Source organism: Mastigoproctus giganteus, chromosome 11 (assembly GCF_048544385.1).
Source record: "Mastigoproctus giganteus isolate SK-2022 chromosome 11, ASM4854438v1, whole genome shotgun sequence".
In the NCBI taxonomy this organism is placed as follows: Eukaryota; Metazoa; Arthropoda; class Arachnida; order Uropygi; family Thelyphonidae; genus Mastigoproctus; species Mastigoproctus giganteus.
The window spans coordinates 160,775,681-160,802,888 of record NC_143585.1 but is presented as its reverse complement, the minus strand read 5'-3'; the positions used below and the strand labels follow the sequence as shown (position 1 = coordinate 160,802,888).

General features: G+C 37.8%; 1 protein-coding gene across 1 annotated transcript in view; it reads left to right on the top strand.

Moving 5' to 3' along the window:
- The window catches only part of Ranbp16 (Ran-binding protein 16), a 902,587-nt gene that overhangs the window by 5,337 nt on the left and 870,042 nt on the right, over positions 1-27,208 (top strand). Inside the window, exon 2 of the mRNA XM_090384993.1 lies at positions 22,925-23,071. Within this exon, the coding sequence (XP_090241119.1) occupies positions 22,925-23,071 (147 nt within the window). The remainder of the gene's footprint in view (positions 1-22,924; positions 23,072-27,208) is intronic.

Here is a 27,208-nt window from a genome sequence, read left to right as displayed (position 1 = left end):
TGGGTCCCGAGCTGGATATCATAATTCTTCTTGTACTTGGTGAATCCCTTCTACACTTCTGAATCTCTCTCTCTCTCTCTCTCTCTCTCTCTCTCTCTCTCTCTCTCTCTCTCTCTCTCTCTCTCTCTCTCTCTCTCTCTCTCTCTCTCTCTCTCTCTCACACACACACACACACACACACACACACACACACACTCTCTCTCTCTCTCTCACTCTGTGTGTGTGTGTAATTCATCATCTGATGAGGATATGAGTGAGCTAGATGTTATTTGATAATATATTATACAATGTTTACCATTCTATATCACTATATTACATTTGAATTATACTAGAATGTAATAAAAAAATAACCACCCATGCCATTTTATGGATTTGTGAATTTTATTTCTCTAAAATGATTTTGTTATACACCTAACCTTTTTTTACGCGATAGATACGTTCCTAAAAATTACGTGTAAAAAGAACTACTGACTCCATAGAAAAAGTGAAGATTGGTTCCAAACCTGAAATACAGTGGATTCCGGTTATTTGGGCCACCGGTTAATTGGGGCAGCCGTTTATTTTGGACAAATCTTAAAAAAACAGAACCCAATCGAGAAAATAGCCAGGGTTTACTTCGCTTAATTGGGACAAAATGCTGTTTAATTGGGGCAGGAGACCGCAGCACTGAAGATTACCCTACGATTGTCTCCGACCGTACCACGTAGTTCGGTCGGATTTCTGGAGGTCACAACCATAAAACAATAAAAACAATTTGCAGTCACCTGTTTATTGGGCTTTTGTGTTAGTGAAATCTGTCATAAACTGATAGTAAACTCGATCTTATTGAATTTGCAATAATACTGACAGCTGGAATTCTGTGGGTTATTATTGTGAAATGTGTGTGTTTACACTTCCATGAAATCTTCAATCATATAAAAAAAATAATTTTCATAATCTTCTCTTCATTCCTATTTTTAAAGCTTCGTAATTTGTTACTCCGTTCTCACTTGACCATATTGTGTTAATTGCAATTTGTGTGTGCTGTGTTCTTTGTTATTGATTGCTTATCTTTTTACTGTTTTAAATTTTAACCCCCACCCACAAATGACAGTGAACAGAAATGTCAACTAGTTTAGTTAGTATGTACATATTACAGTACGTATTAATTCTTCCAATTATCACGTATATTCTTCCGAATTTCACGTATCATTTAATTTTTTAATTGGTAAGGTAATAAAGGGTAAATTTGTACTTAATATATCTTCACTTTTATAGCCTGTGGATAATATTCCTCCTATTTTTAGAATCGCTGTTTAATTGAATTCAAATTCAATTCACAAACCTGATCACAATGACCGGCGCTTACTGCACATCGGTACTTTACAATGGTGACTCCATTGTAACGTGATTTGATTGTACAGTGAACCAATTGTAAAGGGGGGTAGGCATTGTATTTTTAACTATTTATGTGAAACTTTGGATAATTGGGGCAGCCGCTTAATCGGACCAAAATGCACTAGTCCCAAATAACCGGAATCGACTGTATAAGCAAAATAATGAAAAAACAAACATTAAATTCATACATATAATGTATGAATTCATGCATACATACATATAATGAATTTTAATAACTTTAAAAAAAAACATTCATTTCAGTTGTTTGCTAAGGATTCTATAAAAAAATTATGTTATTCGCTATCAGTTTCTGACAATAAACACGAAAGCTTTCATTTTCGTAAGACTGCAATATCACTAGAACTACTAGATATGGTATTATCATCATCGACGTCCGCCTCAACTTGTGGAATTCTTCTTGTCATGTCTTGAACAAAATACCACTGGTTGTTTCAGTAGTTTTAGGCATGAACTCAGTTATTAATTGCTGTGTTGATGCTTTAGATAAGTCGCGATATAATTCTCTGTATGAAGACATTAACAACTTAAGCTCACGTGAAAACTTCCCAGCACGTTCTTCATTTGGATAATGTCGGGCAAAATAATTGCCTAAATTACTGGCCAGTTTAAGACCTTCTTTAATTATATCAGCAGTAAAAGTAGGATTATCTTGATCATTATCATTAACTTCTTCGATTTCAGGAGTCTCAGAAACAATCTCCACTATTTCATCTTCGCTAAGAGGTTTATCAATTAACAATTCTTCGATATTTGCCGACTTAAGATCATTGAATCCTTCTCCGCCAATTTCACATGCCAAACTTATTATATTGGGGAATTCTGCAGTATGATTGAAGGGAACAGGAGCACTCTCTTTAACACATGTGGGCCAAATAGCATTCCAGCATGCATTCATGGTTTCTGGTCTCAGTTCAGATAATGAAAATCGAACCTGATCAATACAATCCATAATTGAAAATTTTTTCCTCACATCCATAACTGACAGTGTTTCATCATTATTTAGCTTGTTTAAAATGAACTGAAATGTTCGTCTGACATAATGTTTTAAAAGTCGCAATTATATCCTGATCTAGAGGTTGTAGCAATGATGTTGTATTGGGCGGCAGAAAAAATTGCACATTTGGGTGTTCTATGGCAGGATGACCGGGTGCATTATCAAGAATCAAAAGCACTTTAAATTCGAGACACTTGTCCAAATAGCGTCTAACTTCTGGCACAAAATGTTTGTGGAACCACTCAGTGAAAATATCAATGGTCACCCAAGCTTTTTTGTTGGCCATCCAATGAACTGGCAATTTTTGAAAATCTACGCCTTTCATTGGCCGTGGTCTTGATGATCGATTTATGAGCAGTGGTTTTAACATCCAATCTCCTAAAGCGTTCGAACAAAATAGGAGTGTTACGCGATCCTTTGCTGCTTTGAACCCACCAACAGTTTTCTGCATTTTTTGATACGTAAGTTCTGTTTGGCATTTTTTTTCTAGAAAAGGCCAGTTTCATCCATATTCCAAACTTGTTCACAAGTGTAACCTCCATCTTCAATTATTTTAGCAAGTTTTTGTGGAACTGCTTTAGCAGCCGTTTCACCTTTAATTTTTATATTATGAAGAGCATGTCTTTTAATAAACTTAGCCAGCCAACTTGCATGAAATTCATATTTTTTCCTCGATTGAGATGAAGTATCTGGCTGCAGTTTTTTAATCTGTTCATAAAATCTTAATGCTGATTGCTTGATGGAATTTCCATCAACTGGCATTCTTTTTTGTACATTATCTTCTATCCACATCACTAAAGCTTTTTTGGCCTTTTCTAGAACAACATCTCTTGTGTATGATGATAATTTCGCACTTGATTTTGTACCAGAACATACTGCTTTTCTAATAGCCTCTTCATTTTTCTTTATAGATCTGATAGTTGATTCACGGACTCCAAAATGCTTACCCACAGCCGTTGCACCTTCCCCAGTTTGAAGACGATCTAAAATTTGAATTTTTATATCCAAGGAAACGGCTTTCCTTATTTTTTTGGTTATCGGCAACATTATGTGAGGACTGGATTAAAATCTTCGGTTAATGAAATGAAAGTTTGAAAATTACATACAATGTAGCTTACCATTTATTATTTCTTGGCAAAATTATTAATTTTATAACGCGATTTTTATTTTGATTTCACTTAAAAAATGCAAATGCAAAAAATGTGGTAACTGTGTTGTCTACTCAAACACCAAATTCAAACTGCTAAGAACTGCTTTTTTATGCGCAGTCAGTTATGTAATTCGGGGAATTCCCAATGAATGAAATTTGTAAGAATTTTCTAAGTTGATACGAGAAACCAAATTCAAACTGCAAACAACTGCTGTTTTTTTTTTTTTGTTTATGCGCAATCAGTTATGTAATTTGGGGAATTTAGAATTTTTTTAATTAAAACAAGAATGCAATTCTACAAAATTCTCAGAATTTTCTTGAATTGTGGATTTTTTCCTAGCTTAGACTTTACGTTGGTCGTGTAAAAGTGAATAAAAATCAATTAAAAAAATTATTTTTGATATCCCAATTCATGTAACTCCGAATTCGCATAAAAAGAGGTTTAGGTGTAATTGAATTTTCACTTGTCACCTGTTTTAAGAGATTTGGTTCTGATCAAGTCAATGATGTGAGAATGATGTTGTTTCAAGTAGATGATTTAAGCTTTTCCTTCTTTCAGACTCAGACCAACAATGTTAAATTTTATCCATGACCTGATTTGCCATGCATCAATGCAGAATAGCAGAAAACATTTTCCTTAAAACATGGTATTCCATGGCGGGTTGTTTCATTGCTCATATACACTCAGTGATTGCTGAATTATGACCACCTATCTAATACTGGGTTGGGCCACTGTTTGCACAGATAACAGTGCTATTCACGTAGGCATTGCCTCCACTAGATATCTGAAGAAATCCATAGGGATTTACAGCCATGTAGTCCTAGTTCTTGCCACCTAAACTTGCACCATATTAAGCAACCATCACCACCTTCTTGTGTAGTGGGCACCATGTACATGGTATTTGGGAGTGAGGTGGCACCGGTGGTTTCCCACGGAACTGCACATGCACCAGGGTCCATGCACTTGTGTTGCTTGTGCCACACACAAAGGTGTGGTACACCAGGTATTTGGACTCACCTGACCAGCACACTCTTTCCAGTTCTGTGCTGTTTAACTAGCATGTTGTTGACATCACAGCATTTTTTGTCAAAAGTGATCATTGGTGAGGGGAAGGGTGCTGTGAAACCCTATACGTCTGATGTGCAGCACATTGTCATTTGTGATATTTTTCTTGCATTCCCTCATATTGTATTGTGACATCAACCATCGCACAGTGAACTGCTGTTGAGTCTGTATAACACACTGTAGAGTTTGTCAGCGGGAGATGGTTTGACCATTCAACACCATTCTTTGTACACCTTAACCACAGTGAGCTTTGAGCAACTGACAAGACATGCTGTTTCTGATATACAAGCACCCATCGCATAATCTCCCACAATCATGCTCTTTTGAAACTCTGTGATATCTTTACTACATCCGATAACTCTCACTTTCTCTTTCTGACTTGCATGATCAGGTGAAAATTACCTCTGCTCTAGTGTATGAAGCTGTTCGGCTTTTTATATTGTGAGCTATGCGGCATAGTCCAATATGAATGGGATGGTCATAATTCAGTGATCACTGATTGTATATATAAAAAGCAGTGTAGGTAGAAAGAAAAATCTATTTAATGTGATATAGAAAAAGAGTCTGGATGATTATAAGAGTTTGAATTAAAACATGGAATTTGGAAATTATGTAAGTAAGCACAAAGCAGCTTAAAAAGAATGTAAAGCAAAATATGTCTTCATTTAATAAGCATGTATAATTAGGAAACCAATGTTTAATACATTGGATTTCAAACCTAGAAGATGCTAGAGAAGGAGAAATGACGAAAAGAAGGAAATAATTGTATAGGATAGGAAAATGATTTCTTATGCCATAATTATGCAATAAAATACATAAGTATTTTATTGCGACTATTACTTAATAAAATATTGCTAATGCTTTTGCTTCTATCATAAGCAAACTTGTTTTTTGTTTGATTTTCTGTCGAAACAGACGACAGCCGTTCCATCTCTTCCAATTCTTTGTGCCTTAATCTAATGGATTTTAATTACACTTTGAGTTGTTCCTGCTATTAGCATTAGCATTAGTAGAGGCATTTGATGCAAGAAAGCAAGCTTATGCAGCATCAGCCAAAAAAAAAAAAATATATAAATAAATAAAATAAATAAAAAATAACCACATCCACTTCACCCCTCTGTTCGTTCGAAATACCTGTCCAGCTGAGCCTTAAACTTATTTAAGCTATCAACTTCCACGACAAGGGATGGAAGTCTGTTCCACCAACCAATCACCCGCTGGCTAAAGGCGCCTCCGTAGCCAGGTGGGAAGGAGCAGCAGTGAGTAGCACACTCTTCTTGATTAGACCGGGGTTCGAGCCCGTCACCACCAAATACGGAGGATGCGGAAAGGTCAGGGAATGACCACCGCATATCTCGGAGCAATATGGCCTTAGTTGCTAATGCTCCTAAAAACCAAATAACAAACAAATAACAAACAAGCTGGCTAAAGGCAAATTTCCGCACTCTATCCTACATCTGTCTTTCCTCAATTTGAATTCATGCCCTCTCAGGTGATTATTCTGAGCGAGAGGAAGAATCCCATCAGCATTGAGCATGCTCAAACCATTCAAGGCTTTATACACCTCTATCAGATCACCTCGCTGGTGTCTAGTCTCCAGACACTGTAATTTGCAGAACTTAAGCCTTTCTTTGTAAGAGCACCCCTTTGTTCCATTCACTAATCTTGTTGCCCTTCTCTGTACTCGTTCCAGCAGCTCTACATCCTTCTTGAAATGAGGCCTCCAGACCTGTATACAGTACTATAGGTGTGGCCTGACCATTGCCTTATACAAGGGAATAATCATCTCCTTATCCCTTCTAGAAAAATTCCTATATATCATTGACAATACACCATGAGCTACTCTTGCAGCCTGTCTGCACTGCTCAGAGAACTTCATATCTGCCCGCACAACCACCCCCAGGTCCCTTTCATTCTCTACCGCTGTCAGTGTAGTACCACAGAGTTGATACGTTGCTCTGGGGTTGCTGTTTCCCATGTGTAGTACTTTACATTTGTCAATGTTAAACTTCATTTGCCACCTCTCAGCCCATCTGCTCAACCTTTCCAGATCCTGTTGCAGCAGCATAGTGTCAGTAGTGTCCTTAACAACCCTGCCTACCTTTGTATCGTCTTCAAACTTCGACATTAAGCTTGATATACCATCATCAATATCATTTATAAATACAGAAAACAATAATGGACCCAACACTGAGCCCTGATGGACTCCACTAATAACATTAGTCCACGATGAGCAGTGTCCATTGATTACAACTCTCTGTCTTCTCCCCCTCAGCCACCCCTTTATCCACAGCAGCAATTTGCCTCCAATGTCACACTGCTTCAATTTGTGCAGCAGTCTTCCATGTGCAACTGTATCAAAAGCCTTTCTAAGATCCAAGTATATAATATCAAAGTTATTCCCTGCATCCAGTTCCTTTGTGACTGCATCATAGTATCCAATAAAATTGGTTAGGCAAGACTTAACCTTAACAAAACCATGCTGTGTCCGAGCAATAACTGAAGTCTTGTCTAAATGCTGATGCTGTCGAGGCAGTGTTAGGTGGGTCGGAAAACTGCTAGTTGGGGGGGGATACAAGGACTAATAGATTAACAGTAGCCACTGGCAGAGGTGGAAGTGATTCTTGCACTGCTTCTATTGAAATGAGCATAAGTCTGAAAAACAAGATGCAGGATATTTCAGAGACTGCTGGTAGTCATTGCGGTACAAGTAAACACATGGGTTGTGTTAGGGTAGCTAAGAATAGAAACAGGTGCATGTATACCTGCGTGTACACCAATGCTAAGAGTTTGGTAAATAAATTTGATGAATTTGAGGTATTGCTCAAAACATCAAAGGCAGATATTGTTGGGATATCAGAGACGTGGTGTCACACAGATATAAGTAATGCGGAACTGGAATTTGGGGAATACAATGTGTATAGAAAGGATAGACAGGACAGGAGGGGAGGAGGGGTTATGCTATTAATTAAGAAACACATAAAGTCCAAGGAAGTGAAGCCAGTCGACATCGATGGACAGGGCAGTGTCGAGTCAGTTTGGTGTGACATAAGCATAGGGAAATCAAAATTGAGAGTAGGAGTATGTTATAGGCCTAATGACTCTGATGAGTATAATAAGATATTGTACAGGGAAATAGAGTGGGCCAGTAAATCAGAGAGTCTTATAATGGGGGATTTTAATTTCCCAGATATAGACTGGAATTTGTGGGTTGGTCACTCGCACACTAGCAAGGCTTTTGTGGATTTATTGGATGATTGTTTTCTACATCAGCATGTTCGTGAGGCAACAAGAGGGAGCAATACTCTTGATCTGATTATCAGTAGTGATTCTTCATGCATTAAGAACCTGCAGATAAATGAACCACTAGGTGGCAGTGATCACAGTGTGTTGAAGTGGGATTTACTCAAGGAGGTAACTACCATCAGAGGTAAAGGGAAGGGTTTTTGTTTTCGTAAAGGAGACTATGATGGTCTGAGACAGTATTTAAATTCTGTGCAGTGGGACCAACTGATGATGTTACCAACAGAAAACTCAAAATGGGAAGCATTCAAGGAACTAATCTTGGAGGCTACCAGGCTTTACATACCAACTAAGAAATATTGTTCAAGGTTTAGGCCTAAATGGTTGTCAGATGAACTAATGAGACATGTGGCAGAGAAGAAAAATGCATGGGATACATACAAATTAATGGGTGACATGGAAGCCTATGATAGATATAAGTTGGTCTGTAACCAAGTCACAAAGGAGATTAGGCAGGCAAAGGCAGACTACGAAAAATCATTGGCAAAGGATGCAAAGAAAAACAGAAAAGAGTTCTTTACATACTTGAACTTGAGAAGGAAAGGGATGAATCAGATTGGTCCACTGGATATTGATGGCTCAACAGTTGAGGATCCTGCTCAGGTGGCTAACAATCTAAACGAGTATTTTGCATCTACATTCACGCATGAGGAGTTATTCAGGAAGGAGAATGATGTAGGTAAAGGAAACATTGGCAGTGAGCTGGATGATTTTGTAATAACTGAGAGGAAAGTGGAGGAGAGATTGTTGAGGATAAACATAAAAAAGGCACCTGGGGTGGATGGGATCTATCCAGTTATATTAAAGGAGGCAGCAAAGGAAGTATGCAAATCCCTAGCCATAATTATGAGAGCTTCTTTGGACTCAGGGGAGGTACCCATAGACTGGAGATGTGCAAATGTAACCCCAATTCACAAAGGAGGATCAAAGGCTGACACAAGTAATTATAGACCTGTTAGTTTAACTTCTGTTCCAGGTAAATTAATGGAGGCACTGGTTAAAGAAGCACTGCAGGATCATCTAGACAAGAATTCCGTTATAGCTCAGACGCAGCATGGTTTTGTTAAGGGCAGGTCGTGCCTGACCAATTTGATTGGATACTATGATGTAGTCACAAAAGAACTGGATGCAGGGAATAACTTTGATATTATTATATTTGGATCTTAGAAAGGCTTTCGATACTGTTGCACATGAAGACTGCTGCACAAATTGGAGCAGTGTGGCATTGGAGGCAAATTGCTGCTATGGATAAGGGGATGGTTGAGTGGCAGAAGACAGAGAGTGGTAATCAATGGACACTGCTCAACGTGGACTAATGTTATTAGTGGAGTTCCTCAAGGTTCAGTGTTGGGTCCGTTGTTGTTTTCGGTGTTTATGAATGATATTGATGATGGGATATCAAGTTTAATGTCCAAGTTTGCAGATGATACAAAGGTTGGCAGGGTCGTTAAGGACACTACTGACGCTATGCTGCTGCAACAGGATCTGGAAAGGTTGAACAGATGGGCTGAGAGGTGGCAAATGAAGTTTAACATTGACAAATGTAAAGTACTACATATGGGATACAGTAACCCCAGAGCAACGTATCAACTCTGCGGTACTACACTGACAGTGGTGGAGAATGAAAAGGACCTGGGGGTAATTGTGCAGGCAGATATGAAGTTCTCTGAGCAGTGCAGACGGGCTGCAAGAGTAGCTCATGGTGTCTTGTCAATGATATACAGGAATTTTTCTAGCAGGGATAAGGAGGTGATTATTCCCTTGTATAAGGCAATGGTTAGGCCACATCTTGAGTACTGTATACAGGTCTGGAGGCCTCATTTCAAGAAGGATGTAGAGCTGCTGGAACGGGTACAGAGAAGGGCTACAAGATTAGTAAATGGAACAAAGGGTTGCTCTTACGAAGAAAGGCTTAAGTTTTGCAAATTACAGAGTCTGGAGACTAGGCACTGGCGAGGTGATCTGATAGAGGTGTATAAGGCTTTGAATGGTTTGAGCATGCTCAATGCCAATGGGATTCTTCATCTTGCTCAGAATAATCACCTCAGAGGGCATAAATTCAAATTGAGGAAGGACGGATGTCGGATAGATGTGCGGAAATTTGCCTTTGGCCAGCGGGTGGTTGGTTGGTGGAACCGACTTCCATCACTTGTTGTTGAAGTTGATAGCCTAAACAAATTTAAAGGTCAACTGGACAGGCATTTCGAACGAACGGAGGGGTGAAATGGGAGTGGGTTTTTTTTTTTTTTTTTTGGCTGATGCTGAATAAGCTTGCTTTCTTGCATCATATGCCTCTGCTAATGCTAATGCCAATGATTGTTAATGCTAATGCTAATGCTAAATGATCCTGCAGTGCTTCTTTAACTAGTGCCTCCATTAATTTTCCTGGAACAGAAGTTAAACTCACAGGTCTATAATTACTTGTGTCAGCCTTTGATCCTCCTTTGTGAATTGGGGTCACATTTTCACATCTTCAGTCTGTGGGTACCTCCCCTGAGTCCAAGGAAGCTCTCATAATTATGGCTAAGGGTTTGCTTACTTCCTCTGCTGCCTCCTTTAATGTAACTGGATAGATCCCATCCACCCCATGTGCCTTTCTTGTGTTTATCTTCAACAATTTCTCCTCCATTTACTCAGTTATTACAAGATTCTCTAGCTTTCTGCTAGAGTTGAATACACCTCTGGCATTCCCCTCGCTAAATAACTCCTCATGTGTGAATGTTGATGCAAAATATTCATTTAGTTTGTTAGCTACCTGAGCAGGATCACCAACAGTGGACCAATCTGATTCATCCCCTTCCTTCTAGAGTTTACATAAGTAAAGAACTCTTTGCTGTTTTTCTTTGCATCCCTTGCCAAAGATTTCTCGTAATCTGCCTTTGCCTGCCTAACCTCCTTTGTAACTTGGTTACAGATCAACTTGTATCTATCATAGGCTTCTGTGTCATGTGTTATTTGTATGTATCCCATGCATGTTTCTTCTCTGCCATATGCCTCATTAGTTCATCTGACATCCATTTAGGCCTAAACCTTGAACAATATTTCTTAGTTTGTAAAGCCTAGTTGCTTCCAAGATAAGTTCTTTGAAGGCTTCCCATTTTGCATTTGCTGTTAGCAACATCATCAGTTGATCCCACTGTATAGAATTTAAATACTGTCTCAGTCCATCGTAGTCGCCTTTACGGAAGCAATAACCCTTCCCTTTACCCCTAATGGTAGTTACCTCTTTGAGTAAATTCCACTTCAGCACACTGTGATCACTGCCACCTAGTGGTTCATTTATCTGCAGATTCTTAATGCATGAAGAATCACTACTGATAATCAAATCAAGAGTATTACTCCCTCTAGCTGCCTCCCGAACATGCTGATGTAGAAAACAATCATCCAATAAATCCACAAAAGCCCTGCTAGTGTGTGAGTAACCAGCCCCCAAATTCCAGTCAGTATCTGGGAAATTAAAATCTCCCATTATAAGACTCTCTGATTTACTGGCCCACTCTATTTCCCTGTACAGTTTCTTATTATACTCATCAGAGTCATTAGGCCTATAGCACACTCCTACTCTCAATTTTGATCTCCCAATGCTTATGTCACACCAAACTGACTCGACACTGCACTGTCCAGCGATGTCCACTGGCTTCACTTCCTTGGATTTTATATATTTCTTAACTAATAGCATAACCCCTCCTCCCTTCCTATCCAGTTTATCCTTTCTGTAGACATTGTACTCCCCAAATTCCAGTTCTACATTCCTTATATCTGTGTGACACCACGTCTCTGATATCCCAACAATATCTGCCTTTGATGTTTTGAGCAGTACCTCAAATTCATCAAATTTATTTACTAAACTCCTAGCATTGGTGTACACGCAAGTATACATGCACCTATTTCTATTCTTAGCTACACTAACACAACCCATGTGCTTACTTGTACCGCAATGACTCCCAACAGTCTGAAATATCCTGCATCTTGTTTTTCAGCGGTACCCTTGGCAGACTGCAAGTGGAAATGGACATCGTTGAGATTAGAATTGAGACCACGTATATTTGTGAAATGAACTAGGAAGTGTTTAGATCTTTTCGCAGATAAGATTACTCTATTAGTTTAGAAATTCATGGTATATTCAATAGTAAGAAAAAGGTAGTGAGGTGGGACATGCTGTATGAAGTAATGAAATTTTTGGATACGACGTACTTGTGGCTGGCCTGCAAACACTGTTTTAGAGCTGTACCCTTGAAATGTACCCGTGTATGCAGAGGGGTGGGCATTTTTGAGGCCACATTATGTCAAGGATCTGGGTATATTCTTTCCATATGTACGTCGTAAAGGAGGCATCCGGATCAGCTAGTGTATAATCTTGCTACCTCTACTCTGCCAGATAGTGATTGGAGGGAGTCCGAGTAGTGTATGCAGGGGGGAGGGCATTTTCGAGGCCACATTATGTCAAGGATCTGTGTATTTTCTTTCTATATGTACGCCGTATCCAAAAATTTCATTACTTCAAAAAGCATGTCCCCCCCCACCCTTTTTCTTACTATTGAATATACCATGAATTGCTAAACTAATAGAGAAATCTTATCTGCGAAAAGATCTAAACACTTCCTAGTTCATTTCACAAATATACGTATATTTGAGACCACGTATATTTCACAAATATACGTGGTCTCAATTCTAATCTCAATGATGTCCATTTCCACTTGCAGTCTGCCAAACCCCATGTACTTTTTCTGACAGAATCTCAGTTATCGGTTGATTCAACTACTGCTCATCTCAGTTGCCCAAATTATTCACTGTATGATTCCTTTCACCTCAAAGGTGATATTTATGCATATGTCCGTTCCGATATTCCCTGTCAGAGACTTGGTAATTTGGAATCACCTCTTTTCGATCTTTTCTGGCTTAAAATCTCTCTACCTCATTGTGTCAGATTCATCTGTTGTCTCTACCATTCTCCCAACTCCACTAATCACTTAGAGCTCTTTGACTTTCTCCAGTCCAACTTTCCTAAAAGTGAGGTAATTTTCCTTGGTGATTTTAATGTTCACAACTCCAGCTGACTTCTGTTTTCTAGTCACACCAACCCAGCTGGTCGAGATGCTGAGGCTTTTGCAATTACTAATGACCTTGCACAGATTCTTCATTTACCTACAAGGATACCGGCCAATCCTAACCATACAGCCAACACACTTGATCTTTTTCTCACAAACAACCCTTCTAAGTACACAGTCGAAGTGAGAGGTCCTTTAGGCACTTCAGATCACAGCTTGGTGATTGTCTCTTCTCCAATGGGACCTTTATCTCATGGCTATTCCCAATCTTGTGTTGTTTGGCATTACAAGAATGCAAAATGGGATGACTTGCAAGACTTCTATTCTTCTTTTCCTTGGTCAGATTACTGTTTCAAAACTTCTGATGTCAACGTTTGCTCAGATCGTGTCAGTGAAATTATTCTTGCAGGAATGGAATCCTTTATCCCACACTCCACTTTAAAATCTCGTCCTTTATCTAAACCTTGGTTTTCCAATAAATGTGCTAAGGCTGTTCAAGAGAAGAATGTTGCATATCGTAATTGGCTTGTTTCCCATTCTTCAGTTTCATTTTCTGCCTACACCACAGCTTGCAACAATTGTAAAGCAGTTATCAATCAGTCCAAAATAGATTTTGAACATGCTAAGAGTAGAAAACTTGCTTCTTGCCCTAATGGTAGCTGAGCATTCTGTTCTCTTGCCAAAGCTTTTGGCTGCAACTTTTGCTCATATCTGTCAAAACCAGATGGTTCTGTTGTCTCTTCAACCAAGGATAAAGATGACCTGCTAGCATCCCATTTTTCTTCCAACTCATGTATTAGTGATCTTGGTAAAACACGTCCCGTCATTCCCAACATGCTCCATTCAATGCCTCCTGTGGTCTCAACATGAATTTACATCTTTTATCAGGCAGAAATAATGATGAAAACATTTAAAATTATTTCAGTTTATTAGAACCACTACTTGGCCGTATAAAGAACTAACTTCACCATGGATACCTGGTGAAAAAAAAGTTTACCATTTAAGTGAATTTTTAAAATATGAAATTGATTTGAATGATTTTTGAGATTTTGTAGATAATAATCTAGAATGCACAGTTAGTAAGGATTTTTGACTAAAGATGAATATGGCTAAAACAAAAGTAATGATGAACAAGTATGCCACAGAAAGGGAAATAATGATTGAAGGAGCAGTAATTGAAAAGGTGGAGTCATATACTTATCTGGGACGAGTTATTAGCTGTAATAATGATAAATGGCTGGAAGTTAAGAGAAGAATAAATTTTGGATGGATAGCATTCAGGAAGTATAGTCACATACTGAAGAGCAATATCCCAGTTTGTCTGAAACGTAAAATAATGAACCAGTGTATACTCCCCACCATGACTTATGGAAGTGAAACTTGGGCACTCACCAAAAGAATGGAAGAGAAGCTGAGAACTACACAGTGAAGAATGGAATGAATTATATTGGGAATCAGATTGTTATATAAGAATAGAAACACATGAATTAGGCAGCAAACTCAAGTAAAGGACATTCTTATCAAAACTAAAGAACTAAAATTGTCTAGGGCAGGACACAGCTCGAAGACATGATGACAGATGGACTAAGAAAATAACAGAATGGTACCCAAGAGGAGCTAGAAGAAAACCTGGAAGGCGGAGATGGATAGATTAAATTCATGAATTTGTGGGTAGTAAATGGATGGCCAGTGCTCAAAACAGAAGGAACTGGTAAGTTGCTGGAGGGGCCTTCATCCTGCATTGGATTGAAAATGGCTGATGATGATGAATCTAGAATCAAAAAATGTTTCAATCCCTGCAAGTATTCAAAAAGCTAGAAAGATAGTTTGCACTGCCTTTTTAGCTTTTTGCAATCAGTAGTGCTGAAGCTGAAAGAGGTTTCAGTTTAATAAACATAATTTGTACGAGTGTGAAAAATAGTTTAACAGTAGATCACGTATGATCTGTTATGATCAATGATAGCTTAAATAAGTTCAAGGAAGAAGTGGACAAACTTTGGAGCAAATGGATGGGTGGAATGGGATTTTTTTTTCTGACTGATTCTGTATAAGCTTGCTTTCTTGCATCATATGCCACTACTAATGCCAATATCGTAATGATGATAAAGTTATTTGTAAAATAGTTAATGGATTGGGACGCAATTCTGTTTGTCAAATCATGGTTGCATTGCAACCATCGTTTGGCTACGGGTACAAGAGCTCAAAAGTTAATGAAAGCATTTTGCGAGAATCAGTTGGCTATATGGAAATTACAATAAAAAAAAATGAATATTTTATTATTGTTTGAAATTTTTTGTATTCAGAATTGTTGTAAATCAGCAAAACTTACAATAAATATATACACAAATTCTTGGTCTTGTTTTATTTTAAATGAGCCGGTTGTTAAATATTTACCAACACACCCCCTGATTAGAAGTGATCATCGTTTAAGCATTAGAATGTTTGCATCAGAACATGTATGGACAAAGAAACAGACAAATTTTAACCGAAAATTTAGTCATGAGAAAAGTGTGTGCCAAGATGGTGCCAGGACTTTTGAATGCCAGAACTTCATCTTTTTCAAGACGAAGATGTCTTGAAAAAAAATTTTGAGAAGATACAGACTTTCTGAGCACTGTAATTACTTGCATTGAAATTTGGCTGTTCTAGTATGACACAAAAACTTAAAGACAGTTAATGCAATGGAAGACAAAACAATCCCTCCATATGAAAAAAAGCAACAGGGTCAAAATCAAAAATGAAACCCATGCTTCTTATTTTCTTTGATATTAAAGGAAATATTAGGGCTGAATATGTCCCACCAAATCGGACTCTCAATCAGAGTTCATCAAACTTCTGACAAGGCTGTGTGAAATATTCAAAGGAAGAGACCTGAATTATGGATGATTGGTTGCTCCATCAAGACAGTGCTCCAGCACACACAATGCATGCTTTGTTTGTCAGTTTTTATAAAAAAAAAAAAAAAAAAAAAGAAATCTCTGTGTGTGGACATTCACCCCTTGTGACTTTTTTTTTATCTTTCCTAAATTAAAGAGTGTACTTAAGAAACACATTTTCAGTCCATTGATCACATTCAGAAAAAAGTGACCGAAGTGTTAAAAGGGCTTATAGAAGATGACTTACAGAAGTGTTTCTGTCCTTGGAAGAATCATACTACATCAAACAACAATATGTCGTATGTAAGTGTGTGTAAGCCCAAGGCAATTTTGAAGGGGATAACTTGTAGGCTACGAAATATTTCATTATATTTATATAATTGCAACAGTTTTGTTATTTAATAGCCACAAAAAAACATTGGCAAATTTCATTATTATTATTAGCTATATAGTGCAAGGAAGCCTGAGGTTTATGCTGCACCAGCCAAAAAAAAAAAAAAAAAAAAATTTCTGAATTACCCTGAGAGAGAGAGAGAGAGAGAGAGAGAGAAGGGAAGGGAATCACCAAGAAAGAGAAGAATGATGATATCCAGCTTAGGACCCTGGGTGTACCAAGCCCATACTCACCAGATATGAGCCCCTGTGGTTAAATGATAGACATTGGCAAAGAAACACTTCTGCTACTGTCTATATTTTTCAGATGGTAACTACCTACTGCAGTGATTTCGAAGTGTGAACCAGTGAGTTATTGTATTCTCTTCTGTGGGATATTCCCTCAATTAGAGATGCTGTAAAACATAAATGAAACTAATTGAACATTTTCCTGTAAGAAGGTTACCAGCTGTCATATTTGTCATTTGTGATACAGTTATAAATTTATGTAGACAACAGTACCTGACATCCTTTTCAAGACTGAGAAATCATATTTAGAATGGTAAAAACTGCCAAAGATGCAATGCAAAGTCTGCAGGAACTGATGAATAATTTACATATTTTTACAGGTTGGCTGCATTTAGTGCAGCTGGTGTAATTTCTTTGGAATTATACTACAGTGAAATTTGATTATGTTATATATATATATATATATATATATATATATATATATATATGGGGGGGAGTTCTGTAGTCTGATCTAGAATGTTATTCAGTCATATTACACTTTCTGTTGAAAATGACTTCCATGATGTTTGTTTTTGCTTGCATGACAGTTTCCAGGAATGCATTTATAGTGACCATGTACAAAACATCTCCCTTTTTGATTTAAGTTTGATGTTGCAAAGTAACAAAGCAAAATGTATTAACATTCAATACTGCAATTCATTTCAAAAAGACATGATTGTTATAGGGTTCAGCAAATAAATTGTATGTCATATTTATGGTGTATCTGAAATCCTTTTTAAACTCACAACGGTGTTAAATTTAAATAGCAAACACAGTGAAATAACTTTAAAAGATAGAAGTATGCTTTCCTATGCCATTACAAAAAAAAGCTTTTTATTTAATCTAACAGGTATTCCTGAGTTACACAATTAAACTTGAGCAACTCACTGGAGCACAGTTAGAATATTAACATTCATAAAACAGATTAGTTAGTTTGCAAAATTTTATCATGGAAGCTAAAACTTACAGGCCCGACATGCAACATTGTTCTAATTGATATTACATATGTCTGTGTAAAGCAGTGTTGTGTATAAAGGAACATTCAACTACTGATTACGTAGTTGAATGTTTCTTACTTTTTAATTTATATACAATACCATAAATTGCATTCTGTGTAAACATATGTCATTTGGAAGTATTAGCTTGTAGGAAATTTAGTTTTGAAATTTTGATTTTTGTGTGTTATGAAGTATTGCTGTTTAATATTTTTATTTTGAAGTACAGCATATTATTAAAAAAAAAATTGTAGAAGTGGTGCATTTACCATGTTAATTTTTAACTCATTATGTTCACTGGTGACAAACTAATAAATCTAAAAATAAATGAATAAATTAATAAAACTGCTTACAGTAAAAATACAGCTACTCTTGATTATTTGGGTGTAGATTATTTGGTAGATTATCCATGCATGATTCTTTCTTTAATTTTCCACGTGTCTTTCCTAAAATTATGTGTACTGTAAATATACACTGATGACCCAAAACATTATGACGAGTGAGTCGTTTTGCAAATCGAAGCAACTGCAGGTGAACTACGGTGCGGGTCGGGACACTGTTTAAAAAACACCTGATACTGAGCTCCATTAATCACTGTTACTCTTGTTCTTCAGATGGGAAAGGCAGCGAACTTATGCGAGTTTGGCAAAATCCAAATTATAATGGCCAGACGACTGGATCAGAGCATATCCAAAACGGCACGGCTGGTAGGATGCTTGTGGTCAGCCGTGGTTAGTACCTACCAAAAGTGGTCTGAGGAGGGGAAACCCACAAACCGCCGGCGAGGTGTTGGACGACCATGGCTCATCGATGCTCGAGGTGAGCGAAGGCTCTCCTGGATGGTATGTGGCAACAGAAGGGCGACTGTGGCACAACTCTCCGGTTATTGGAATGCTGGTGACGGGTGTAATGTGTCACAACACAGTACATCTAACCCTGCTGAAAATGGGGATGCTTAGCTGCAGGCCGCTCCGAGTGCCCATGCTAACCATGGCTCACCGGCGATAATGCTTACAGTGGGCATGTGAGCATTGAAACTGGACCTTAAGTAATTGGAAGAAGGTCGTCTGGTCCAATGAATCGCGTTTCCTGTTGCACCATGTGGATAGCCGGGTACATGTGTGTTGTTTACCTGGGGAAGTGATGGTGCCTGGATGCACCGTGGGACAAAAACAAGCCAAAAGCGGTGGTGTTATGCTTTGGATGATGTTCTGCTATGATACCATGGGTCCAGCCATCCATGTGCCGGGCACTCTGACGTCTACCACCTACCTAAACATCATTGCTAACCAGGTACACCCTTTCATGGCAACGGTCTTCCCCTCTGGCGGTGCTGTCTTTCAGCAGGATAATACAACATGCCACACCACCTGGATTGTTCGAGGCTGGTTCGTGTAACATGAGGAAGACTTCCAGGTATTGCTCTGGCCTCCAAATTCCCCAGATATCAATCCCATCGAGCATCTTTAGTTTTTGTTGGAACAGCAACTCCTATCTGCGGTGTCTCAACCATGGACCTTACAGAAGTTAAAGGATCTGCTGGTTACGTTTTGGTACCAGATACAACAAGACACATTTAGAAATATTGTAGCGTCCATGCCTCGCCAGGTACAAGCTGTTTTGTCTTCACTTGGAGGACCAACATCATATTAGGTAGGTGGTCATAATGTTTTGGCTCATCGGTGTACATACAGAATATTCGGTTCATAAAAGTGAATACATCCCTGTTTGACTCATCCGGCATGAGCACAAACCGAGTACACCAGTGGGAAGCATGTGAGAAAAGTATATTACTTTGTCTCTGCCTAAAGGAGCAGTCAGTGTATTTCTTAGTGTGATAATTTAGCAAAATAATTTCTTGTTATACATAATTTTTCAGAGTGTACTTCCCAATGTCTTCAAAATGAAAGAAATTTGTGTTCACTATGAAACAAAAGCTTCTATTAATTGAAAAATCTGAAAATGGGGAATCTGCAAACACAATTTGCAGAAAAATATGGCATTAGGGTTCAACCTGTTTGTGACATTAAAACGAAAGGAAGCTGGAGGAAATTCAAGAGACTGATAGTGGTGTAGGTCCTTTTAATTGAATGAGCATGAAAAAGTCATCTTTGTGAAAAATTTAACCCCAGGGGCTCATATCTGGTGAGTATGGACTTTGGCACAACTAGGGTCCTGAGCTGGATATCATCATTCTTCTCTTGGTGATTCCCTTCTACTTCTCTCTCTTACTCGTGATAACTTGGGAATTTTTTTTTTTGGCTGGTGCAGCATAAGCCTCAGGCTTCCTTGCACCATATAGTAATAATAATAATAATAAATCACGGATTTAGCCCTACTTCACTGGTTCCAATCAAAAACGAGCAGAAGGAATACCCAACTGGTATAATGTGTACACATAAATCCAAGTTATTTCGTGAAACATTGAGATTGGAAAGCAAACTTCTGTGCTTCATCTGGGCGGCTAACCAGAATTCAGCAAAGACATGATGTCCATGAACTTTCTGTGTAAGATGAATGGCTCAGTGCTTGTGGTGCAGCAATTGATGCATTTCACTTAATATTTCAGAAATATCTGGAGCAAGAAAATTTGCAACTGACCAAATCTGTAATGCAGGTGAGAGGCTTATATTGGAAATGCTTGCCTAATAAAACATTCACTTTTGAAAAAGAAAAATCTATTTCAGATATAATTTGTTTAATGTTTGACAGTCATATGTTGTGGGAATGCATCTGGAAACCATATAACAAAAGTTTTGGTGATTGGAAAACCAAAAAAAACCAATATCATTCAAGACCACTGAAGGAAAAAATCTTCTTGTGTGTTATTATAACCAGGAGGGATCTTGTATGAGTAGAGAGATTTTTGAAGATTGGTTTTAAAACAAATGAGTTTCAGAAGTGCAGCCCTTTTTTGCAAGGTAAAGAATTGTCATGAAAAACCATATTGCTGTTTGACAATGCTCCTTCACACCCAAATGAAAGTGTACTGAAATCAGATGATTGTCTAATGTTGTAAAACTTTTGCCCTCAAATATTGCATTCATAATTCAGCCTGTGGCTCAAGGAGTTATTTTGTCAGTGAAACAACATTATTGTTCTGGCCTTCTCAGAACTCTTGCTAATGAAAATGACAACTTGATAGCATTCTGTAAAAAAATTACTGTACTGGATGTTATATATGGTGTGACTCAGGCCTGGTCCAATGTAAAACTGGTAACACTTGCTCTTTCAGGAAGGAAAATTCTTCCAAATATAGAAGAAGGTTTATTGGGTTCTCATGAAGAAGGTGCAAAGTCATATATATGAGATAATGGATTTAATATCAAATTTAGAAGGTTTTGAAAATGTCAACAAAAAAAAACCTTAATAAGTGGCTGCAAAGTGATTTATGTGAACCAGGATTTTATAATATACAAGTGATGCAGATATTATCTTTGCTGTGAATCAATCCGGAAAGGAAGAAAATGAAGAAGAAATGAACAAACTCCTCAATCACAGCACTGCTCTGTGTTGGCGTTTTGTTGGAGTACATTAGTTAATGGGTCTTAAAAAATAGATATAGCTGTGAGGAAAATTTGTACTGACATTAGGAAACATCTCAGGGATTCTCGAAAACAAGGAAATATAATACAGAGTATCTGATTAAAAAGTGTTTACGAATATACAGTAAGAGCCACTATAGTTCAAATAAGTTGTTACATTTGTAAAACTAAAATGGGGGGATGCATGGATAACTGAGAATGTCATCCATGCACCCCCAGCTCTCTGGGGGGGGGGGTGACAATAAATTGGACTTTGGGCTAAATGAAGTTGAACACCCGTAATAAATAGCATCAAATATTGGATCATGGCTATTGATAACATTATTTGGTAATTAGCATTGTTAAATTTTTGTCCTTAATATTTTAATAAATGAAAATTATATTGATGTAAAACATCCTTGGGGTGCCTACAACCGAGTAAATCTGATCGGTCATGAAAAATGCACCACGGAAGTGACATCATCCACAGCTTTTGCCAGCGTTGCTTCTCACGCTCCCACCCCTAGTTTGTGCCGAGCACTTACTAGTAGTGTGATTAGAGCACGTGGTGCATTTTTTGTGACCGGTACAATATCTCGAGTTCTAGCGAACCAATTTACAATAATATGATTGCAAAAATAGAAGTATTTGTCATATGACAAATACAGTGACTTCTGACTTTGTGTGTTTAAATTAGGTGAATTTAAAATAATGCGTGCAACCATATTTATGGAAAGCTCCATGAGAAGGGGAGTACATACCCAAACAGATATTCAACCTTGATGAAACAAGTTTATATTGGAAAAAAATGCCTGATTGCGCTTATATTTTCCATTGCTGAAAAGACTGTGCATGGCTTAATGTGAATCAGTAATTTAATTGATTCACATCATCAAGAATTGTCAAATGAAGATCTGTTTGCGCTGAGCAGCATCGCATTCAAGAGGAGGAGGCAGCAGTGAGTGAAAGCCCAGAGTCTAAAGAAGAACGATGCCTGACAGTTAAAGGAATATCGAAAGCATTAAATCTTATAGATGAAGGCCTAAATCTGTTAGCTGAGGAAGACCCTAATCTTGAACAAAGCTCTGAAGTTCAACGTAAAGTTACACTAGAACTTGGTTTCTACTATGAGTTGTTGCATGAGAAGAGGCAATGTACAAAGCAATTAACTCTGAATTTCTTTTTCAAGCACTAAAGTGAACCCTCCACCTCCCGGGTTAGCGTAACACCCCCACCTATTAGCTCTGAAGCCAAGGGAATGGAATCTGACCATGGTGATTGCTCTCATCAATCTGCCTATCACCCTCCACCCCATTCTCTCTCTCTCTCTCTCTCTCTCTCTCTCTCTCTCTCTCTCTCTCTCTCTCTCTCTCTCTCTCAATTGTTGTATGTATATGTTGGTTATAGTGAACATACTTTTTCTTACTGTACAAAAAAAAAAAAAAAAAGTAAATCAATAAAGATGAATGATTCTCTTTTGTTGCTCATCATTTTGCTCACCAAAGCCCAGTCTTCCAACCAAAGAAAATGAGTGGTATGTACCGGTAGGGTTAACTTAGCTAAATGCAAGAGTTACTCTCACAAGCCTATTATCTAATTTTTTGGTGTTTATTTACATTACGCATAAATTTAAATTACGCAAGACGTTCTGGAACATAACCCTCGCATAAATAAGAAGTCGCTGTATTTGTATTGTTGCAATCAAATGGGTAATTATGCTAAATATACTTTTAAATAAACACTTTGTTGAAATTATGGAAATTTATAAATGATCATAGGTATTTTATGTAAATCTTTGCATGTACTGAGCACGCGTGAAGGATGTTTCTCATAAAACCATCTACCACACATGCCACTTTTTTTCTTTTTTTCTGCTAATGAAGTATTTTTTATATTTTTTTTTTCATTAGGAATTGGCACAGCTAGAATTGCTCTGTAAACGACTCTATGAAGCTACCAGTACTACGGAAAGAGGTGAGGCTGAAAAAGGCCTTGTAAATTTTGCTAATTCTCCTGATTGTCTTACAAAGTGCCAACTACTTTTGGAAAGAGGAGATGTATGTAGTGCTACTATTTTTTCCTATTCTTGCATATGACATATTTTTTTTAACATGTTTAACCCGGACTGTGATGTACAAATCTCAGTATATGAGGTCATTTTGACCTTGAATTAGAGAAGGTAGGCACTCTTAACTTCATCAAAGATCAGTCTACCATCATTGAAGTTAATGTAGCTGTCAGTTGGCAATCGGTAACCAACACTAAATATGGTAATCATAAAATTTAATTCTTAGTCATTTGGTTGGTTGCAAATCCTGGTCTGACTTCAGCAAATTAAAAAAAAAAAAAAAAAAAACACTCACAACAGATAAGTGCGTATTACTATTAATAAGTAGTATGCATTATTTATATTAAGTCATTGACATTAATATAAAGTTTGTTAATAAATTAACAAATATTAATATGGATGCCTAATATGTAGGTTAGTGCAAATGCATCATTTTAACATAGCTATCTACCAAAGTAGTTAAATTAATTAATTAAATTGGCATCGTTTGATTATATCTCATATTGTGACTGCCTTCACAACGAGTTGCCATGGTATTGTACTACCTCGAATAAATAACATTTCACCAGTGGAGAAGACTATAGTTATTTATTCTCAGCAGTGGTATCCACTGCTGAGAATTCATTGATTCATGAGAATTTATTCGAGGTAGTACAATACCATGGCGCTGACCGGACTAGCTGGGTGGGTAAAGTGCCTGCCTGGCAACCCAAAGGTCGCGGGTTCGAATCCCGCCTCGGGCTTGGATCAAAGTACTGCAAAAACCTTGGGAGGTGCAATATGGCCACAGAAGCCGATGCGCCAACAACTACCAAAAAAAAAAAAAAAAAATACCATGGTAACTCGTTGTGGAGGCAGTCACAATATGAGATATAATCAAACGATGCCAATTTAATTAATTAATTTAACTACTTTGGTAGATAGCTATGTTAAAATGATGCATTTGCACTAACCTACATATTAGTCATTCTACCTCGTAGCACGAGGCCTTTGCCCTTAAATACTTTATAATATGGATGCTCGTTTTAAAAATAAAACTATGTTATTTGTATTAATTACGATACTAGCAGTAATGATTGTTGGTGTAATTGTGTGAAAGTACTAATGGAGGATTTCAGTTATTCATTTTCATTTCAGTTATTCAATTTGTCACAATCTGTGTTTGAAGTTGTGCGTCATTATTGGTGATTAAACACCATGCTTCAAGCAACATGTTTTTTAAGTGGAATCATACTTGGAAACAAAGTCTTTAAGTGAATGAAAAATTCCCTAACATGCAAAGCTGCAATTTTAAAGATATTAAAGATGTTTTTATGAGTGTGAACTAGTTGGGAATAAGGAACATGAAAGGAGTATTGTTGCACATCATACTTTAGACATTGAACAAATTTTGCAATTTCCAAACAAGTCTCTATGGATAGTTGGCATTCTGAAGGGGACATTTCTTGGTTCATTTAATTTCACTAGATAGTGAAATTAAATATCAAAAAATACCTAAAACTTTTCCCATGAATCACAATATTCACAAGCTTAAATTTCAGGATAATGTTAAAAGATCACGATACTTTGCTCATTTAAAACTTTACTTGCATGTATTGCAAAGTAAACTTTTCTGTGAAGGTACTGAAATTTTTGATAAAATTTATTTCACTAATAATATTAAGAGTAGGAGACCGGCAGAATTACTTAACAAGTACAGTCACTGTTGAACAAAAGCCGAGAATTAGGGTTGAATTTGAAAGTGTCTGCAATTCTGCCCAGACACGATAGGAGGGAGTATATGATGAGAGCCTTGTCGATCAATTCGGCCCTGGAAAGATTGTGCAAGGCTCAAGGGGTAGAATTTTTTTCAGCCTGGACTGTACTTGTTAACAAGAGAGATTGCTTCTACAGGGATGGGATACACTTAAATAGAAAGGGTGCAAGAATATTTGCTGATGCTATCGAGGCAGTGTTAGGTGGGTCGGAAAACTGCTAGCTTGGGGGGAGACAAAGACCAATAGATTGACAGTAGCCACTGGCAGAGGTGAAAGAGATTCTTGCACTGCTTCTATTAGAATGAGCAGAAGCCTGAAAAACAAGATGCATGGTATTTCAGAGACTGCTGGGAGCCATTGCGGTACAAGTAAACACATGGGTTGTGTTAGGGTAGCTAAGAATAGAAACAGGTGCAGGTATACTTGCGTGTACACCAATGCTAGGAGTTTAGTACATAAATTTGATGAATTTGAGGTATTGCTCAAAACATCGAAGGCAGATATTGTTGGGATATCAGACGTGGTAGCACACAGATATAAGGGATGCAGAACTGCAATTTGGGGAGTACAACGTCTACAGAAAGGATAGACAGGATAGGAAGGGGGGAGGGGTTATGCTATTAGTTAAGAAACACATAAAAACCAAGGAAGTGAAGCCAGTCGACATCGCTGGACAGTGCAGTGTTGAGTCAGTTTGGTGTGGCATAAGCATTGGGAGATCAAAATTGAGAATAGGAGTGTGCTATAGGCCTAATGACTCTGATGAGTATAATAAGGAACTGTACAGGGAAATAGAGTGGGCCAGTAAATCAGAGAGTCTTATAATGGGAGATTTTAATTTCCCAGATATTGACTGGAATTTGGGGGCTGGTTACTCACACACTAGCAGGGCTTTTGTGGATTTATTGGATGATTGTTTTCTCATCAGCATGTTCGGGAGGCAACTAGAGGGAGTAATACTCTTGATTTGATTATCAGTAGTGATTCTTCATGCATTAAGAATCTGCAGATAAATGAACCACTAGGTGGCAGTGATCACAGTGTGCTGAAGTGGAATTTACTCAAAGAGGTAACTACCATTAGGGGTAAAGGGAAGGGTTATTGCTTCCGTAAAGGCGACTACGATGGACTGAGACAGTATTTAAATTCTATACAGTGGGACCAACTGATGATGTTACCAACAGCAAATTCAAAATGGGAAGCATTCAAAGAACTTATCTTGGAAGCTACTAGGCTTTACATACCAACTAAGAAATATTGTTCAAAGTTTAGGCCAAAATGGATGTCAGATGAACTAATGAGGCATATGGCAGAGAAGAAAAATGCATGGGATACTTACAAATTAACACATGACACAGAAGCCTATGATAGATACAAGTTGATATGCAACCAAGTTACAAAGGAGGTTAGGCAGGCGAAGGCAGATTACGAGAAATCCTTGGCAATTGATGCAAAGAAAAACAGCAAAGAGTTCTTTACTTATGTAAACTCTAGAAGGAAGGGGATGAATCAGATTGGTCCACTTGATATTGATGGGTCAACTGTTGATGATCCTGCTCAGGTAGCTAACAAACTAAATGAATATTTTGCATCGACATTCACACATGAGGAGTTATTCAGCGAGGGGTATGCCAGAGGTGTATTCAACTCTAGCAGTAAGCTACAGAATCTTGAAATAACTGGGAGTAAAGTGGAGGAGAAACTGTTGAAGATAAACACAAGAAAGGCACCCGGGGTGGATGGGATCTATCCAGTTATATTAAAGGAGGCAGCAAAGGAAGTAAGCAAACCCTTAGCCATAATTATGAGAGCTTCCTTTGTCTCAGGGGAGGTACCCATAGACTGGAAATGTGCAAATGTGACCCCAATTCACAAAGGAGGATCAAAGGCTGACACAAGTAATTATAGACCTGTGAGCTTAACTTCTGTTCCAGGAAAATTAATGGAGGCACTGGTTAAAGAAGCACTGCAGGATCATGTAGACAAGACTTCAGTTATAGCTCGGACACAGCATGGTTTTGTTAAGGGGAAGTCTTGCCTGACCAACTTGATTGGATACTATGATGCAGTCACAAAAGAACTGGATGCAGGGAATAACTTTGATATTATATACTTGGGTCTTAGAAAGGCTTTTGATACTGTTGCACATGGAAGACTGCTACACAAATTGGAGTAGTGTGACATTGGAGGCAAATTGCTGCTATGGATAAAGGGGTGGTTGAGGGGGAGAAGACAGAGAGTGGTAATCAATGTACACTGCTCATCGTGGACTAATGTTATTAGTGGAGTTATTGCAGGGTTCAGTGTTGGGTCCATTATTGTTTTCTGTATTTATAAATGATATTGATGATGGTATATCAAGCTTAATG